Raw genomic sequence first — 19,865 nt, forward strand, 5'->3', positions numbered from 1 at the left:
AGCCTCCGGGGGCTCCTGCGTGGCAGGCGCGGTGTCGGGGTTCAGGGCTGCGGGGCCTGAGGTGAGCAGGCGTCTCCCCCCAAGAAGGTGGCCCCGCCAGGCGCGGGGATGCTCCCGAGGCCCTCGCGCAGCGCCCCGCTCGAGGAGGCTCGGACTCACTTTCCAAACTCGTCCCCTCGGCCGCCGCGGGGGGGGGGGACGCCAAGACTGAGGGGCGGCCCGAGTCGGGGGGCCGCTACCGGGGAGGGGGCGGCCCCCGGGGCTGCCGGGACTGGGGGGTAGTGGTTTTTCGGGGCCAAAGTGAGAATTTGAGGACCGACCGCGCATCACCGGGGAGCCGGGGGTGCCGGGGAACGTGGGATCTTTAAGTGGGGGCGGGGCCTGCGGGGTCGCTGGGGGCGGGCCCAACCCTGGGCTGGCCAATCGGTGGCGCCGCTCGCGTGGCGCCGCCCCCTCCTCTCCGGGCTGGGGCGGGCGCTCGGCCCCCGGCCCGGCCCGCAGACTGGGCGGCCGGGGATGCTCCGGCCGCCGGCGCCCCCCGCCCCGCCGCCCCGGGGCCCCGCGCCCGCCCGCCGCTGCCCGCCCCGGCCACGACCCCGGCCTCGGGCCCCTGCTGGGGGGCCGCGAGCGCGCGGGACCCTCTCCCCGCCCGCCGCGTCCGCCCGCCGCCGTCCGCAGGTATCCGGCCGGAGAGTCGGGGTGCCGGAGGACCCTGGGGTGCAGCCGCGCCGGGGGGGCAGGACCGGGAGGGGCTCCGCGGGGCGCAGCCCAGAGGACACGAGAGAGGGGACGGGTGCCTGCGCCCTGCCCGGGGGCGCCCGGAGCTCCGACCCCCGTCCTGGGGGGAGGGGGCGGTCCCTCGGCGAGGTGGGGGCGCGAGCTCGACCTCCGCGGGCTGGGGGGGGGGGCGCGAGCCGGGGTCGCGGGACAGCGCCTCGCTGACCCCTAGGCGCGGGGTCACGGCGCCCTGCAGAGGTTCCCGCCTCTGTCCCTGCGCTCGGAGGTCCCGCACCCGGCCTGGCGCTGCCCTGCGGCGGGAAGGCTGGGCGCAGAGGGAATGGCGAGGCCCGGCCGACGTGCGGAGGGAGCTGGACCAGGGCAGAGGGCAGGGCCGGCGAGGCGCCTCCCGGGGGCAGGGCGAGCTAATGGCACCCTGCTGGCTCCTGGCGGGTGGTGATGGGGATCGGGCCGGCGGCCGCCAGGGCCCCTCTCGTCCCGCCCCCAGAGGCCACAGCCAGCCGCACCTGTGCTTCTGTAGACTTAGGGCCCTGGAAGTGCGCTGGGCGTGGGAATCCCTGGAGACATTCCTCACCCCAACACAGACTCATGAACTCCAGGCTGCCCCAGTGGGGCCCCAAAGCAGCCCGCCCACCCTGGAAGTTTGTTATTCTTGGGGAACAGTGGGGTGGGGTGGAGGCTCTGCTTTGGAGACTGATGGACCAGTTGGGACCCTTTCTCCTGATCTAGCTATTAGAAATGAAAAGAGGTGTCTGACTTGCTTGGCCTGGCCGCCATGGTGTGGAAACTCCTTAAAGAGGAGGCACTGGAACCCAGCATGGTGGCGCACCCCTGCAATCTTAGTACTTAGGAGGCTGAGACAGGAGGATCGCAGGTTCAAGGGCAGCCTCAGCAGGCTCAGAAAACGATAGAGACCCTGTTTCAAAGCAAAATAATAAAAAGGACTGAGGGCATAGCTCAGAGGCAGAACACCCCTGGGTTCAATACCCAACACCAAAGAACGCTGAGTTCACTCCTTGTTGGGGTGCCTGGCGCACCCCACAGCTCCTCCAGCCAGCCCATCATTTGTCAAGGCATTCAGGGTCCTAGCTAGTGCTGCTCCTGTGTGTGTGAGTGTGTGTGTGAGTGTGTGTGTGTGTGTGTGTGTGTGTGTGTGTGTGGCACTAGGGATGGAACCCAGAGGCATTCTACCTCTGAGCTACACCCCTAGCCTTATATTATTTTTATTTGGAAACAGCATCTTGCTAGTTTTGTGAGAGTCTCACTATTTGCTGAGGCTGTCCTTGAGCCTGCAATCCTCCAGGCTCAGCCTCCCAAGGACGGGGATCACAGGTGGGCACCACCATGCCGGGCCGGCTCCCGCTCCTTGGCGGGCCTCTGGCTTGCCTGCAGGCCGGTGGGTAGCCAGCTTGGGGGCTGGGTCTCTGCTTTTCCCAGGAGCCCCCGTAGGGGCCCAGGCCGCCAGCTTCCTGCAACGCCATGCATCTCCTGGGATGTCCAGGCTGTTCCTTAGGGAACAGGAGTCTTGTGACCAGACACATTTGGCGTGTGTGTGTGTGTGTGTGTGTGTGTGTGTGTGTGTGTAGCACGCACGGTCCTGGGGACTGAACCCAGAGGCATTCTACCTCTGAGATACATCCTCAGCCCTATTTTATTTTTATTTGGAAACAGGGTCTTGCTAGGTTGATGGGGGTCTCACTGCTTATTTTCTGGGGCTTTCCTCAAACCTGTGGTCCCTCCTGTCTCGGTGTCCAAGTCCTGGGATTCCGGGAGAGCGCCACCTTGCCTGCCCGGTCACATTTAACAGTCAGGATGGTTCCCAGGATACTCCAGTCCAGATGCACTCCATGAGGTGGCTAAGCGGGTGGGGATCCTGGGCGAAACTGGGGCCTTCACCCAGAGACACACGCCCCTCCATGGCCCTCCACGCCTTGGTTGTCGGTGCGGAAGGCTTCTGAACCTCTGGGAGGGTCCCTGAGACCCCCGCGATAGGCTCAGGTTACTGGGCAAGAGAGGAGGGTCTAGTCCCAGGATGCTCTGGTCTAGCCGCCTGGGGGGCGGGGCTGCCGAGGCCCATCTGTGTGTGTGTGTGTGTGTGTGTCTCCGGCTAGGCGTGTCGTCCTTCCGTTGCTAGGGCCCAGGTACCCCATCCTCAGAGCTCCTGGCCCTCAAGGGCGAGGCCATGCGCAGATCCTGCCATGGGCCACCCCTGGATGCCCTCCAGGCTGTGTGGCCTTGGGCAGCGTGCTGAGCGCTCTCCTCTGTAAAATGGGAACAGGAATGAAGGGCTCCCGCCTCAGCGGGCAGAGGGGGTGAGCGGTGTTGTGCCTCTGGGCCTCCACCCCAGGGAGCCGCCTGTCCGGGCCGTCCCTGCCCAGGGCTCCTTAGGACACAGCTCCCAGGCGGGGAGGAAGGCGGCTGCTTTTGGCCCGCTCTGCAGGAGGCTGAGTCACGGCGCCTCTTCAGTGGTGGCTTTTCAAGGCTGCAGCCCTCTGTGGCCCCCCGCAGCCTGGGTGCCCGGTCCAGGGGCCCACGGGACTCTCTGCACCTGTGGGTGTCAGAGGTGCCAGGTTAGGGCAGGGCCGCGGGGGAGTGGGGCAGAGTCTGTGTGGACAGACAGATGGAGGCCAAGGCGAGTTTGAGGACTGTGAACTGCGAGGCCCCAGAGAGGCCGGGCCCGCGGCTCAGTGATGGGCAGGGGCGGCGGCCTCGAGACAGGAGCCGGGAGTGCAGCCCGTGTCAGGGCAGACAGGGGAGGGGGGCAAAGTCACCTGGGTCTCTTCCTCAGGGTGGGGGCCGCGTGGCTCGCCTTGGCCCGTTGGGGTGGGGGGGACGGCAACCAGCTGCAGACACGCAGCTGGTGTTCACCCCTCTGGGCTTGGTGTGGAGGGACCCCTCACCCACGCCAGTCACGGGGCATGAACACAAGTGTCCCGTGCGACAGCGGGGCCCAGAGCCTGCTGTGGAAGAAGATGCTATGCGCCTGGGCACGCATCTCCATGACACCGTGCCTCAATTTCCCCATCTGTAAAACTGGCCAAACCCAGCTCCTGCTTCTTGGGGAGGAAACAGGGGATTAAGTAAAGAGGGGAGCCGGGCGTGGTGGCGCGCGCTTGTAATCCCAGCTTTCGGGAGGCTGAGAAAGGAGGATCCGGGTTCGCGGACAGCCTCAGCTACTTAGTGCGGCCCTCTGCAACTCAGTGAGAGCCTGTTTCAAAATAAAGAATAAAAAATAAGGCAGGGGTATAGCTTGAAGGTCGAACGCCCCGGGTTCCATCCTGGAAACACACACACACACACACACACACACACACACACACACACACACAAAGAGAGGAGTGGAGTTGGCAGGCAGGGTGCAGTGGCACAGGCTGTAATCCCAGTACTTGGAAGGCTGGAGGTTGAGATGGGAGGATCGCAGATTCGAGGCCAGCCTCAGGACCCTAGCAAGACATTCAGTAACCTAGTGAGATCCTATTTCAAAACAAAAGGGGCTTGGGCGTAGTTTGGAGACAGAATCACCCCGGGGTTCGATCCCCGGCACCCCCCACACAGGCTGCCAGAGGAGCAGGGTGAAGAGCCAGGGGGGGGAACGGCCTGGCCCCAGGTCCGAGGCCAGCCCAGACCCGTCTCCGAGCCCTAGAGGTCAGAGGGGGCAGAGCTGCGTCACGCCCGCTCTTCACCGGCACCTGGGTTCCGAGGCGTGCCTGCCGGCAGCGCCATGGCGCAGGACCCGGCCAGGTTGGCGGGGGTCAGCCGCGGCGTGTCAGCGTTGCTCTGGGCTCTTGGGGCCCGAGAAGGCAGCAGGGCCCCCGCATGGTGCGACCCCGGTGCCCAGGAGGCTGGGGCTGGAGGACCGGGGCTGCAGTTCGAGGCCAGCCTCGGCAGTTGAGCCGGACCTGGCGGGAGGGCGCCCCTGCAAAGGCCGGGGCAGGCCGGGCTTGGGCACAGGGCTCCCGCTGGCCAACGGAGGAGTCTTGCCCCTGCTCTGCTTTCTTTTCCTCGGGGAGTCTGGGTTTAGTTCCGCTTGGCACCGCGGAGCCACCGGCGGCGGACCCGGCCTGGTTTGTTTCCGGGCTGGTGGGCACCTGTGGACGTCCCGGGCTGCCCGTGACGGGTCCCTCTGTGCCCCCAGGTCGGCCCCGGAGCCCCGCCGCCGAGCCATGCCGGGCCCCGCGCCCGCGCCGAGTCCAGCCCTGGTGCCCGGGTGGTCATGAACGGCCACAGCCACAATGGCAGCGTGGGGCGGCCGCTGGGCGGCGGGCCGGGCATCCCGGGCCGAGAGCCCCCGGACCCCGAGGCCGGCCGCCCCCCGCGCCCCCCGCACAGCCCGGGCCTCCAGGTGGTGGTGGCCAAGAGGGACTCGGCGCGGCCGTCGCCGGGCAGCCCCCGCGGGCAGCCCCAGGACCAGGAGGCCGAGGAGGCCGAGGCCGAGGAGGAGGAGGAGGACGAGGCCGGGCCGCGCAGGGCGGCCGGCAAGCCCCCGGCCGTGGGCCACCGCCTCGGCCACCGGAGGGCGCTCTTCGAGAAGAGGAAGCGGCTCAGCGACTACGCCCTCATCTTCGGCATGTTCGGCATCGTCGTCATGGTGACGGAGACCGAGCTGTCCTGGGGGGTGTACACCAAGGTGGGCGCAGCTCCCGGGCTGGGAGCCGGGGCGCCGCTGGGGAGAGGTGGGCGGGAGTTGGGGAGGCTCCAGACCCCTCCCTCTGCGCCAAGGGCGCCGCCCGCTTCGGCTGCGGAGGGCTGCGCCCCCCAGGACAGGGGGACCCCAGGGAAGGCCCGGGCTGCTGCCCCGGGCAGCCCCGTCCAGGAGTGCCAGGGCGCACCCGCCGCCAGGCACGTGTGAGGTGGCAGGTGCAGGGCGCACGCCTGTAATCCCGGTACTTGGGAGGCTGAGACAGGAGGATCACGGGTTAAAGGCCAGCCTCAAGCAGTTCTGCAGGATCCTGTGTCAGAAAGAAAAAGAAACTGCTTAGAAGTGGGGCGTGGTGGTACACACCTGTCATCCGGGATACTCAGGAGGCTGAGGCGGGAGGGTCACAGGTTCAAGGCCGGCCTGGGCAACTTGGGGAGACGCTGTTTCAAAAATAAAAATAAGAAAGCCCAGGGACGTAGCTCAGTGGTAGAGTGCCCCCTGGGTTCCATCCCCAATACCGAAAGAAAGAAAAAGACAAGGGGGAAGGAAGCGTGTCTGCTTAGAAACTGTGGCGCAGAGAAGCTCGAAGAAGCCAGGCCTCAGAGAGCGTGGACCGCCCAGAAAGAGGTTTCAAACGTGTGAAGCTGGAGGGTCCACTCGGGATCTCGGGGCTCCGTGGGCTCCGGGGAGCCAGGCCTGGTAAACTGCGAGGAGCTGGACCCCTGTGAAGCCCGACTTGTAAACTACAGTGATGAGCCGGGCGCGGTGGCGCACGCTCGTCATCCCCGCGCTCGGGAGGCTGAGACGGGAGGATCGCGCGGGTTCGAAGCCAGCCCCAGCTACTTAGCGAGGCTCTCAGCAACCTAGTGAGACCTTGTTTCTTAGTAAAGTATAAAATAGGTCTGGGAGTATGGCCCGGTGGTAGAAAAGCCCCTGGGTTCCACCCCCAGTACCACAAAAAAAAAACAAAAAACAACTATACAATGATGTGCCAGCCTCCCGTCTCAGCCCGCTGGGAGCCCAGGAGCGCTGCGGACCGAGCTTGGCACCTGCTGACGCTCTTTCTGGGAGCAGGAACTCTCTAGAAGCTGAGGTTCGGTGGGAGGGGCAGGGGGAGCCCCATCCGGCCAGCTGCTGTCCCCGGGGGGCTCGGGCGCTGCGCGGGCGGGAGGCAGCTCACCCGTCCACTCTCTGCCCAGGAATCTCTGTATTCGTTTGCACTGAAGTGTCTCATCAGCCTGTCCACCATCATCCTGCTGGGCCTCGTGGTCCTCTACCACGCGCGGGAGATCCAGGTCAGTGCCCCCGGGAGGCCCCACGGCTCGGAGCGGGCGGGGGCGGCTAGGAAACCAGTGCTTGTGGCACCGCGATCCTCTTCCTTTTCCTCTGGGCTTGGACTGTTAAGGGATGTGCGGTGTGCCTGGGAGTTTGCTCTTGTCTCCAGGGCTAATTAGAATCTGGCTGACATATGGTAGCACACACCTTGTAATCCTGGTATTTGGGAGGCTGAGACAGGAGGACCGCAGGTTTGAGGCCAGCCTTAGCAATTTGGGAACGTAGCGAGATAGATCCGGTTTCAAAAGAAAAATAAAATAAAAAAGGGCTGGAGGTTGTAGCTTAGAGGTAGAATGGCCTGGGGTTCAGTCCCCAGTGCGGCTAAATAAGGAAATACACACCAGAGCCTGGCGCGGAGCCCCTCGGCACCAGGCCTGGGCTGGGGCCCTGACCTTGGGGATGCCTGCGCCCAGGGGGAGGGTTTGGGGCACAGCTATTGGGGACCAGTGCCTGGCAGTTGCTCACATACGGTTGGCCCTCCACATCCACCGGGGATGGTTATGGACCCCCAGGACCCCCGCAGGTGACCCAATCCACAGAAGCTCGGCCATGCGTGGTGGCACTGGCCTGTAATTCCAGTACTTGAGAGGCAGAGACAGGAAGATCGCGTGTTTGCGGCCGGCCTCACCAACTTAGTGAGATTCTATTTCAAAGTAGAAAATAAGCCGGGCGTGGTGGCGCACGCTTGTAATCCCAGCGCTTGGGAGGCTGAGACAGGAGGATCGCACAGGTTTGAGGCCAGCCTCAGCTACTTAGTGAGGCTCTCAGCAACCTAGTGAGACCCTGTTTCCAAATAAAATAGAAAATAGGTCAGCTAGTGTATGTAGCTCAGAGATAGAAAAGCCCCTGGGTTTCATTCCCAGTATCACAAAAAGAAAAGAAAAAGGAAAGAAAGAAAAAAAAACGGGGCAGGGGTTGTGTCTCAGTGATAGAGCACCCCTGGGTTCAATCCCCAGAAGTAGACACACACACACACACACACACACACACACACACACACACACACAGCGGTAGAAGCTCAAGTCCCTTCTATCAAATGGTCTAGTATTTGCTAGAGCTGCTCAAGGCCTGCAGACTTACGTTATTTGTTTATTTGTTTGTTTGTTTATTATTTTTTGAGGGTCCAGGGATGGAACCCAGGGGCATTCGGCCTCCGAGCTATAGGGCCTCACTGGGTTGCAGAGGGCCTCACTAAGTAGCCGAGGCTGTCCTCGAACCGCGATCCTCCGGCTGAGCCGCGCCGGGATTGCAGGCGGCGCCGCGCCCGCTCCCTGCAGACTAAGGCGCCTCTGCGCGTTGCCCGGCGCAGTGCGCATGCGCATGTGCTGCGGTGGTTACACCGCCTGGCTTGTGGGAGCTCATTTTACATGACTTGTGATATCTGATAAAATGTGACGCTGTCCATATCGTTACACTGTATTTAGGGAAACAGGATAAGAAAAAAGAGCTCCACAGAGGCTTTGTGGGAGGGGGGACTGGGGATCAACCCAGAAGCGTCCTACCTCCAAGCTACACCGCCTGCCCTTTTTAAAAATTTATTTACTTATTTTTGTGTTGCTGGGAATGGAACCCAGGGGCATTCAACCTCTGAGCTACAGCCCCTGCCCTGTTTTTTTATTCTATATTTTGAAACCAGGTCTCACTGAGTTGCAGAGGGCCTCACTAAGTAGCTGAGGCTGTCCACGAACCGCGGTCCTCCTGTCTCAGCCTCCCGAATGCTGGGATTATAAGCGTGCGCCACCATGCCCGGCTTTTACTGGCTTCCTTTTTATTTTATTTATTATTTCTGTTTTTGGTACTGGGGATTGAACCTAGAGACATTTAATCTCCGGGCTACCCCTCCAGCCCTATTTTATTCCTTTTACGTGTGTGTGTGTGTGTGTGTGTTTTACTGGGGGTGGAACCCAGGGACTTTCTACCTCTGGGCTACACTCCCAGACCTATTTTATACTTTTTTTTTTTTTTTTTGGTGGTACTGGGGTTCCTGGAAGCCCTTCTACCTCTGGGCTACACTCCCAAGACCTATTTATTTTTATTTTTATTTTTTTATTTTTGGAAACAGGGTCTCTTAAGCCAGAGCAGGTGGCTTCGAACCCGTGTGATCCTCCTGTCTCAGCCTCCCAAGCGCAGGGATTACAAGCATGCGCCACCACGCCCAGCTTATACTTTATTTGGAAACAGGGTCCCACTGTATCCGAGGCTGGCCTCAGCCCTGACTTTCCTTGGGAAGAGCGAGCCGGGCTAGGGGTTCAGGTCCGGGCTGGGGGTCTGGGTCCGGGCTGGGGGTTCGGGTCCTGGCTGGGGATTTGGGTCCGGGCTGGGGGTTCGGGTCCGGGCTGGGGGTTCGGGTCTGGGCTGGGGGTTCGCGTCCGGGCTGGGGGTCCGGGTCCCGGCTTGGGGGTCCGGGTCTGGGCTGGGGGTCTGGGTCCGGGCTGGAGGTCCGGGTCTCAGCTTGGGGGTTCGCGTCCAGGCTGGGGGTTCGCGTCCGGGCTGGGGGTTCGGGTCCAGGCTCGGGGTTCGGGTCCGGGCTGGGGGTTCGGGTCCGGGCTGGGGGTTCGGGTCCGGGCTGGGTGTTCGGGGCCCGGCTGGGGGTTCGGGTCCGGGCTGGGGGTCCGGGTCCTGGCTGTGGGTTTGGGTCCGGGCTTGGGGTTCGGGTCCGGGCTGGGGGTTCGGGGCCCGGCTGGGGGTTCGGGTCCGGGCTGGGGGTTCGGGTCTGGGCTGTGGGTTCGGGTCCCGGCTGGGGATTTGGGTCCGGGCTGGGGGTTCGGGTCCGGGCTGGAGGTCCGGGTCCCAGCTTGGGGGTTCGCGTCCAGGCTGGGGGTTCGGGTACGGGCTCGGGGTTCGGGTCCGGGCTGGGGGTTCGGGTCTGGGCTGGGGGTTCGGGTCCGGGCTCGGGGTTCGGGTCCGGGCTGGGGGTTCGGGTCCGGGCTCGGGGTTCGGGTCCGGGCTGGGGGTTCGCGTCCGGGCTCGGGGTTCGCGTCCGGGCTGGGGGTTCGGGTCCGGGCTGGGGGTTCGGGTCCGGGCTGCCTCGCTCTGGGCCGCAGGGCGGTCGGGGGAGGAGACCAAGCCCGCGCCCCCTTCGCAGCTGTTCATGGTGGATAACGGGGCGGGCGACTGGCGCATCGCCATGACCTGCGAGCGCGTGTTCCTCATCTCGCTGGAGCTGGCGGTGTGCGCCATCCACCCGGTGCCGGGCCACTACCGCTTCACGTGGACGGCGCGCCTGGCCTTCACGTACGCGCCGTCGGTGGCCGAGGCGGACGTGGACGTGCTGCTGTCCATCCCCATGTTCCTGCGCCTCTACCTGCTCGGCCGCGTCATGCTCCTGCACAGCAAGATCTTCACGGACGCGTCCAGCCGCAGCATCGGCGCGCTCAACAAGATCACCTTCAACACGCGCTTCGTCATGAAGACGCTCATGACCATCTGCCCGGGCACCGTGCTGCTGGTCTTCAGCATCTCCTCCTGGATCATCGCGGCCTGGACCGTGCGCGTGTGCGAGAGGTGGGCGCGCCCCGCCTCCGCCCGCGTGGGATGTGTCACGTCACCATCATCATCATTATTATTATTATTATTTTATTTTTGGTGGTACTGGGGTTCCTGGAAGCCCTTCTACCTCCGGCCTACACTCCCAGACCTATTTTTATACTTTTTAATTTGGAAACAGGGTCTCTTTTTTTTTTTTTGCGGCTCTGGGGATGGAACCCAGGGGCATTTGACCTCCGAGCTACACCCCCAGCCCTATTTTTTATTCTTTATTTTGAAACAGGGTCTCGCTGAGTTGCGGAGGGCCTCGCTAAGTAGCTGAGGCTAGCCGCGAACCGCGATCCTCCTGTCTCCGCCTCCCAAGCGCGGGGATTACAAGCGTGCGCCACCACGCCCGGCTTACATTTATTTTTTTGAATCCAGGGGTATTCCACCTCTGAGCCACGGCCCCAGCCCTTTTCTATTTTTTTCATGTTTGGAACAGGGTCTCGTAAAGTTGCTGAATCTTGCTACGGAGGCTGTTCTCCAACTGTGATCCTCCTGTATCAGCCGTCGGACTACTGGCGACAGGGGTGTGCCACCTATTTTTTTTTTTTTTTTTTTTTTGCGGTACTGGGGATTGAACCCAGGTCCGTTCTACCTCTGAGTTACACCCCCAGACCTACGTTTGTTCTTTCTTTCTTTTTTGCAGGTCTTAGGGTAGAACCCAGAGGCATTTGACCTTCGAACTACACCCCCTGCCCTGTTTTTTATTTATTTATTTTTTTTCCTTGTGGGTCTGGGGATGGAACCCAGGGGCATTCTACCTCTGTGCTACACCCCCTGCCCTATTTTTTATTCTTTATTTTGAAACAGGGTCTCACTGAGTTGCGGAGGGCCTCAGTAAGTAGCTGAGGCTGGCCGCGAACCGCGATCCTCGGGTCTCAGCCTCCCGAATGCTGGGATGATGAGCGTGCGCCACCCACCACACCCAGCTATTCTTTGTTTTTTTAAAGGGTTCTTTTTTTTTGTCTTTCTGAAACCAGGGATTGAACCCAGAGTGCTGCACCTGCAAAGCAGGCGCTTTGCCTCTGAGCTATATCCTGGCCCCTTTATTCTTTATTATTTTTATTTTTATTTTTATTTTTATTTTTTTGGTGGTACTGGGGTTCCTGGAGGCCCTTCTATCTCCGGGCTACACTCCCAGACCTATTTTTACATTTTTATTTGGGAACAGGGTCTCCTAAGCCAGCGCGCGCGGCTAGCTTCGAACCTGAGCGATCCTCCTGTCTCTGCCTCCCAAGCGCGGGGATCACAAGCGTGCGCCACCATGCCCGGCTATTCTTTATTTTGAAACAGGGTCTCACTGAGTTGCAGAGGGCCTCACTAAGTAGCTGAGGTTGTCTGTGAACCGCGATTTTCCTGTCTCAGCCTCCCGAATGCTGGGATTACAAACATGCGCCACCGCGCCCAGCTTTTCCTGGCTTCTTTATTATTATTATTATTATTATTATTACTAGGGAATGAACCTAGAAAGGCATATAATCTCTGGGCTACACCCCCAGCCCTATTTCATTCTTTTGCCTTTGAAATAGGGTCTCACTAAGTTGCTGAGGCTGGCCTCCAACCTGCAATCCTCGTTTCGGCCTCCCGAGTACTGGGATTACAAGTGTGCGCCACCACACCTTTCATTTATTATTATTATTATGATTATGATTATTATTATTAGCAGTAGTAGTAGTGGTGGTGGTGGTGGTGGTTGAACTCAGGGCACTCTACCTCTGAGCTATACCCCAAGCCCTTTTTATTTGTATTTTTTTTTAATTTTGGAACAAGGTCTCACTAGGTTGTTGAAGGTCTTGCTAAGTCTCTGAGGCTGGCCTTGAACCTGGGATGCTCCTGTCTCGGCCTCCTGAGTACTGGGATTCTAGCCGTGCATCACCACACCTGTGGGGCAGCTCGGGGACGCTGATTCTGGCCTCTGGCCAGGGTCGCAGAGGCAGCCAGGATAGGGATGGCCCCTCACCCTTGTTGCCACCCGGGACCCCACAGTTAACCACCTTTCCTTCTCCCCGCTGCCCACCCTGCTGGACTGTAGGGAGAACATGTGAGTCCTGCCATCCCCTGAGCCCCGCGCTCCAAGCTGCAGCCCCGCCTGGCCCCACCTGCCAGGAATTTAAGATTAGCTGCCCCAAGGGAGGGAAGCGGGAGGCCAGCCTAGGCCGCCAAGTGGCCTGGGGGACAGGCCCGAGCCCAGCCCAAGGGCATCAGAAGTCCCCTCCTGAGAGTTCAGCAGGTCTGGGGTGAAGGGAAGGATTTGGGGTGACCCTGCCTTCATGGCTTCCACGGGGACTTGGTTCCTGGCAGCCCTGGACGGTGGTGGCCATCAACCCAACTTACAGAGGCCCTCAGGGCACAGACTTGCAGGGTGACTCCTGGTTGTCCCTGGGAGGCTGCTTCCCAGCTGGCCACTTGGGGGCGTGGGGTGCCTGGTCCTGCAGAGGGCCCCCCAGGCCCCCGGGCTCGTGCCTAGCTGGGGAGGGCCCAGGAGGGACGCTGGGGCACCATGGTCAGAGTCACCCCCAGGACCCCCATGGACCCTCCTGCAGCCTAGCCTGGCTGCCTCTCGGGGATCAGGGTCTTCCCGGGACCCCATGTCAGTTCCTACTGCCCATCCCTGACCCCTATCACAGAGATTCAGGGTCTGGGGCCGGGTCCCAAGGCCCCAGCAACACTACCCCGGGGCGGGGAGGGGGGTGCTGGCGCAGGGCGGACCGGACGGGCAGCCAATCCTAAATTCTGAGCCCGGCAATGACGCTTGTCCCTCTCTCTGCCCCTCGCCCCTGCATGCTCCCGCCCGGCTCCGGGAACCCAGCGGCCCCCTCTCCTGCAGGACCTGGGGCTCCCCAGCCCCCCTGGGGGTGGGATGCTGGGCCTCAGGGGCTCAGATGCCTCTGTGTAAGATGGGGTAACCACCCGGTCCCCCAGCCCAGAACAGCCTAGAAGCCCAGACTGAAGGGGCCCCAGTAGCCTGTGGCCCTGGAAGGGGGCAGGGACTCCCAGCAGCTGGCCCTGGCCTCCCCACAGCCTCCCTGGCCTGGCCTCCACCCCTCTGCCTCCAGATGCCCTCTGGCCTTGAACCCAGGGTGGTCTCCACTGGCTAGCCTGGGTTCTGGCCACCTGAGACCTCCACCCCACACGCCAGGTCGGGTGGCACTGGACAGGATTGTCCCAACAAGGTCCCTGAGCGTCCCCAAGACCCAGCCCTGGGCCCAAAGCCCAAACCAGCCAGGCGTGGGTCACCCCTGCGGTGACCAGGACGAGTCCTGCCCCCCTTCTGAGGTCTGGGGTCCTGGTAGGCCCCCACACCCCACGTGGGGCTGGAGCTCCCTCTGCCTGGGCCCTGCCCCAGGTCTCCCCTCCTCCTCAGGGCCTCCCTGGCTGGGAAGTTCTTCCTGGTTCGGACCCAGTTTCTCCCCCACCCCCGCTGTTGCTGGTGCCCTCTGCCACCACGTCCCGCGTGTGTGTGTGTGTGTGTGTGTGTGTGTGTGTGTGTGTGTGTGTGTCTGTGGGATGGTAGGCATGTGCGTGCACGGGGCCTCCTTTGTCCATCTCCCGGGCTGGGGGGCAGCTGCGCAGGGCCCGGGTGTCGCGAAGGTCGAGGGGGTGGGGCCCGCCCGGCCGCAGTGATGTTTGCGGGGCGGGTGGACTGAGCGCCCCCCCACTGGTCCCCCAGGTACCACGACAAACAGGAAGTGACCAGCAACTTCCTGGGGGCCATGTGGCTCATCTCCATCACCTTCCTGTCCATCGGCTACGGCGACATGGTGCCCCACACCTACTGCGGGAAGGGCGTGTGCCTGCTCACCGGCATCATGGTAAGGGCCGCCCCGCACGGCCCCCCGTCGCCACTGTGGCTCCGGTACTTGGGGGGCTGAGGCAGGACGATTGCAGATTGGAGGGCCTCGCTAAAATAGCACCGGGGTGTAGCTTAGAGGTAGAATGCCCCTGCGTTCAATCCCGAGTATCACAAAGAAAAAACGGGGAAAAGTAAAAATAAAAACCCTACAACCTATGCCAGAGGCGTCCCTCCTCCCCTTCCCCCTCCTCCCTAAAGGTCGCAGCTGCCCCCTCAGCCCCCAGAAGTTACAGCCTTGGGTCCTCAGAGGGCCTGGCACCTCCCCGACCCCCACAGTGCGACCCCAGCCAGCTCCCCACCCCGTCTCCATGGAGATAAGAACGGTCCTACCTCCTGGAGTCCCGGCAGCACGAGCTCCTCTCAGGGGGCTTAGATCCAGAGGGGCGACGGGGCGCCAGGCAGAGGGCGCTGCGGGAATCCCGGCCGGCTCCCCAGAGGAGGCAGCCGCGCAGACGCTGCCCCTGCCCGCAGGGAGCCGGCTGCACGGCGCTCGTGGTGGCCGTGGTGGCCCGGAAGCTGGAGCTCACCAAGGCGGAGAAACACGTGCATAACTTCATGATGGACACGCAGCTCACCAAGCGGGTAAGGCCGCGCCGCGCCGCGCCAGGGCCGCCCCGGCCCGGCCGCCTCTCTGGGCCGCCCTCGTGCATAAAATGAAGAGCCAGGGCGATCGGGCATTAGAGGCCGGCACGGCGATTTACCCAGACCCTGTCTCAAAAATAAAAAGGCTGGGGGTGTGCTTCAGTCCTCAGCATGTGTGAGGAAGGCCCGGGTCCAAACCCAGTACTGTGAGAAAGAAAGAAAAAAAGGAAAAAGGGGAGAAAACTAAAGAGAAGATTCACTAAGTTAACATCTTCAACGTGCTGGGTGCGTTAGAAAACATAGGGAGAGCCGGGCGTGGCGGCGCACGCTTGTCATCCCAGCATTGGGGAGGCTGAGACCGGAGGATCGCGGTTCGCGGACAGCCTCCGCTACTTAGCGAGGCCCTCTGCAACTCAGTGAGACCCGGTTTCAAAATAAAGAATAAAAAATAGGGCAGGGGGTGCAGCTCGGAGGTAGAGTGCCCCTGGGTTCCATCCCCAGTTCCAAAAAAAGAAAAATTCCTCAAAGTGTATAGAAAGAGCCCAGCTGCTAGTAGGCAACACAAGTGTGGTCGACACAGTCATACCCAACCCTGGACTTGTCCTGCAACCCAGGGACCCCAAAGAGATGGTCCTAGGGGGTGCCATGAAGTTTCCAGAAAGTTCTGGAAGTTTCTGGAGGTTTCCAGAACCTTCCATGGTTCTAGAACTGTCCTTTCCTGGCCCCAGGTAAAAAACGCCGCCGCTAACGTTCTCAGGGAGACGTGGCTCATCTACAAACACACCAGGCTGGTGAAGAGGCCAGACCCGGCCCGGGTTCGGAAACACCAGCGTAAGTTCCTCCAAGCCATCCATCAGTAAGTCCAGCACTTTACAGCTCACGTTTCCATGTCCGCCAGGCGGGCAGCTGCGGGGCCCCGCGCCCAGGCTGGGGGGCCAGGCGGTTGGAACCTGTAGCATCCCCGCGGGGCAGGCCTGGGCCCGGCCACGAACCCCGCAGCCCCCCAGAGGAGTCGTGGCAGCTACCCAGTGGAGGTGGCGGAAGGCATATGTCTTCCCCCCAGAAACCACAATGATTTGACCCTTTGGACTTTGAAGCACTTGCCCCTGTGGGCTGCCGGGAAGCACAGAAGAAATAAATACCCGGCTTGAAGCCGGGCGTGGTGGCACACGCTTAAAACCCCAGTACTGGGGAGGCCGAGACAGGAGGATCACATGGGTTCGAAGCCAGCCTCAGCTACTTACTTAGTGAGGCTCACCGCAATGTAGTGAGACCCTGTTTCCAAATAAAAATATAAAATAGGTCTGGGAGTAGAGCCTGGAGGTAGAAAGCCCCTGGGTTCCGTCCCCAGCACCACCAAAAAAAAAAAACAACAAAAAAAAAACCCCAGTACTTGGGGGGCCGAGACAGGAGGATCGTGCAGGGTGGGTGGGACCCAGGACCTTGAGGATACGCTAGCCACACCCCAGCGCCTCCACTGCTTATAAGGACATCTGTCATATTGAATTAGCCCCCCCCCCCCCCCCCCGTGACCTTATCCTCACTAATTACTTGGCAAAGACCCTATTTCCAAATAAGGCCACATTTGGAGGTGTCCTGGTTAGGGGCTTTCATGCCTCTTCCCCCAAACAGTAGTTCCCAGGAAGCCCAGATGGCTCCCTCGGGGAAGGGTGTGTGTGAGCGTCCCCGGGGACCTCCCCTTTCCTCCTGGGCACCCAGCATCCACCCTGACCTCGGGGCTGGGGTGTCTGTCTCCACCTGTTTAGACCAGGGCTTCCCAGGTATCTGGAGGATGCAGGGCTGAGCTCAGATGTGCTGGGACTGGGTCTGGGGAGGCCGGGACTGCAGGACGCGCTCCCTGGGCTGAGCTCAGGGTGTGGGGAGGGGAGGGCATGCAGGTCAGGCCCCCGTGGGCAGACATCCAGGGCCCAAGGCCACTGAGACCAGGCAGCGGGTTTGGGTTCAGATCCCACCAGGGTACCTGTCTGGGGGCAGTAGCTCCGCCCTTCCCAGCCTCAGACACAGTTTCCTGGGTGGAGTGCCACCTCAGGGACCAGGCACCCAGCTTAGGGTGGTGCCACATGGTCAAGGGCAGCCGGGTTGGCCTGGCCAGGACCGCGTGGGCACTGCTGTGGGGAGGGGCCAAGGACAGGCACGGGCCCCAGGGCAGGCCCTGAACCTTCAGAGGCTGGATCCTGCCGCAGGCCAAGGGCGGCCCCTCCGCCCCTCTGGGGGCGGGCAAGGGTGTGAGGGAGGTGGGCTCAAGGGGAGTGGGCTCCGCTGTGCTGAGATTAAAATTGCCTCGTGATTTTCTTCCTTGCTTTGCCGGGTCCCGCCAGGGCTCAGAAGTAAGTTTTCTCCCCAGGAGCATGGTGTGGTCAGGAGACTGGGGTGCATGGGGGCTAAGGGGCCGGGGTGCTCTGGGAAGGGCCCTCCCAGCCTCAAAGACGGCTGGCTGGCTGCATGCCCACCCCGGCTGTGTGCAAAGGCTCTCCTGGGCCTGGAGTCCGAGTTCTTGGGCTGGTCCCACAGATGCCATCAGCTCAGGGGTATCCTAGGCAGTGACCACCCAAACCATGTCTCACAAGACCGCGGCGGGGGTGCATGCGGAGCCCTGCCCCATCGCGCTGCCCCCTGACCAGCACCCACGTCTCCCCAGGCTCCGGAGCGTGAAGATTGAGCAGGGCAAGCTGAATGACCAGGCCAACACGCTGGCCGACCTGGCCAAGGTGAGCCGGCTGGCCGGGACCCCAGGGCCCCCGGCACCCTGATCGGGCAGACACAAGACACCTGCCTCTGGGTAGAAAATCTGTACTCTTGAAAACGGCCACAGATGGGCGTGGTAATGGGCGCACACTTGTAATGCCAGTACTTGGAGGCTGAGACAGGAGGATTGCAGGTTTGAGACCAGCTTCAGCTACTTAGTGAGGCCCTCTGCAACTTAGTGAGACCCTGTTTTAAAATAAAGAATAGCCGGGTGTGGTGGCACACACGCTTGTAATCCCCTGCTTGGGAGGCGGAGACAGGAGGATCGCGCAGGTTTGAAGCCAGCCTCAGCTACTTAGTGAGGCTCTCAGCAACTTAGTGAGACCTTGTTTCCAAATAAAGTATAAAAAAGGTCTGGGAGTATAGCCCCAGGGTAGAAAGCCTCTGAGTTCCACCCCCAGTACCACCAAAAATAAAAAAATAAATAAAATAATAAAAAATAGGGGTGGGGATGTAGCTCAGAGGTAGAATGCCCCTGGCTTCAACCCCCAGTACTGCAAAGAGAAAAAAAGAAAAACAACCAGATTAACATGCAAGGTGGACGTCAAGCACCTGTGGTCCCAGCTGCTCAAAGGCTGAGACAGGGCCAGGCGTGGCGGGGCAGGTTTGTAATCCCAGCTTTCGGGAGGCTGAGATGGGAGGATCACGATTTGCGGACAGCCTCAGCTGCTTAGAGGGGCCCTTCGCAACTGAGTGAGATCCTGTTTCAAAAATAAAGACCTTAAAAATAGGCTGCAGGTGTAGCTTGGAGGCACAATGCCCCTGGGTTCCATCCCCAGTGCCAAAAAGATAAAGAGACTAAAAAAAATAGGTCTGGGGGTGTATCTCAGAGGTAGAATGCCTCTGGGTTCCATCCCCCGTACAGAAAAAAAAAAAAAAAAAACCAGCAACCACAACAGCTAGGCAGTGTTAGCCAGATCCTGTCTCAAAATCTAAAATCAAACAGGACAGGGGTGCAGGTCAGAGGCAGAATGCCCTGGCCTCCATCCTCAGGGCCACAGACAAACCCGTTTTCTCTTGGTTTATGGGATGGTCTTGCTAGCCTGGAGCTCCTGGGCTCTAGCGATCCTCCTGCCTCCGCTTCCCCAGTGCGGGGACTCCAGGCGTCCCAGCTGGTTTGAAATTTAATGCATGCCAAGATTCCTTGAGGATTTAATAGTTCTCTCTCTTGACAAAAAAGCATATTCTAAATTTAAGGGGGGGGAAATTAAAGCGTAGATAGTGCCAAAAAGAACCCAGGAGGCCAAGAGAGAGGGAAGGGAGCGCTGCCCTCCGGCCCCTGGCGGTGGGGCAGTGGGGACCGGGCGAAGGCCCTGCCGCCCCCCCCCCAGGACCTCGGGGCTGGGCCGCCTCCCTGCGGCCTGGGGCGCGGCGCTCGGGCGCCCCCTGGAGGCTGTCTCCTGCGGCCGCCCACCTGCCGCCCTGGCCGACTTTCCTCCCGTCCTGTCCCTGGATGTGACGCAGAGGAGGGTCCCGAATCCCTTCAACGTGAGATGGGTGTTGGCTGAGCCCGGATCCCCCATCGTCCTCTCCAACAGTGTCCCTGAGCCTGAATGGTGACTCATCTCAGCAAAGCGGGGTGCTGAGCGCAGGGGCCCCCCCGCCGTGTCCCTGCGCCCCTCCCCAGCGGAGTCTCAGCGACGCCCGTGTCTGCACCCCCCTCTCTCCCCGGCAGACCCAGAGCATCATGTACGACCTGGTGTCGGAGCTGCACGCCCAGCAGGAGGAGCTGGAGGCCCGCCTGGCCGCCCTGGAGAGCCGGCTGGACGCGCTGGGCGCCTCCCTGCAGGCCCTGCCCGGCCTCCTCGCCCAAGCCATATGCCCGCCGCCGCCCCCGCCGCCCTGGCCCGGCCCCCCGGACCGCACAGCCCCCTCAGACTGCGGGTGACGGCCTTGCCCGCCACCGGACCGAAATTTGGCCATCGTGTGGCCGCCTGGGCGTCCAGGGAGCCCGAGTGGAGGAGCATTGGGCTGACCCGACGGCGGCCCCCCAAGGCCGGGGGGCAGAGGCGGCGGGACCTGAGCCGCGGGGGAGGGGGCGCTGGCCAGCGCCGGGCCCTCCTCTCACCCCAGGCCCCTGCGGACGGACAGACAGACGGACGGAGAGGCGGGAGGGGTCCTCACCAGTTCCCAATAAAGCAGGACCCACCAGTGGCCTGACTGTGTGCTCTAGGGGACCGCGGGTGGGGGCCGTGGGGCGCAGGGTCCCAGGATGGAGGCATGCATGCCAGGTGCCGGAAAGCCTGTTCCCTTGAGGGGCGGCTTCTGGGCGCTGGGTAGACCCACCTGCAGGGGAAGGACACCTGGAAAACGCCGACACCCCTTCCTTTCCACATTTTTTTACATGTTGAGCCCAGGGACCTCTACCTCTGGCTACGCTCTCAATCCTTTTTTACTTTTTTTTTTTTTTTTGAGGTACCA

General features: G+C 61.7%; 1 protein-coding gene across 1 annotated transcript; it reads left to right on the forward strand.

Annotated features, from left to right (window-relative positions):
- Nucleotides 1-531: 531 nt before the first annotated feature.
- On the forward strand, nt 532-19,604 carry KCNN1 (potassium calcium-activated channel subfamily N member 1; the record flags this gene model as incomplete). The annotated part of the gene is made up of 10 exons (XM_080715433.1): nt 532-678; nt 4,874-5,365; nt 6,577-6,672; nt 9,798-10,216; nt 13,914-14,055; nt 14,568-14,678; nt 15,407-15,534; nt 17,338-17,407; nt 19,120-19,328; nt 19,391-19,604. Exons 2-10 carry the CDS (start codon nt 4,952-4,954, stop codon nt 19,602-19,604), a joined length of 1,803 nt encoding a protein of 600 aa, XP_080571559.1. The 5' UTR covers nt 532-678; nt 4,874-4,951.
- Between the last annotated feature and the right edge of the window lie 261 nt (nt 19,605-19,865).

This window comes from Muscardinus avellanarius, assembly GCF_963383645.1.
Source record: "Muscardinus avellanarius genome assembly, chromosome: 18".
In the NCBI taxonomy this organism is placed as follows: Eukaryota; Metazoa; Chordata; class Mammalia; order Rodentia; family Gliridae; genus Muscardinus; species Muscardinus avellanarius.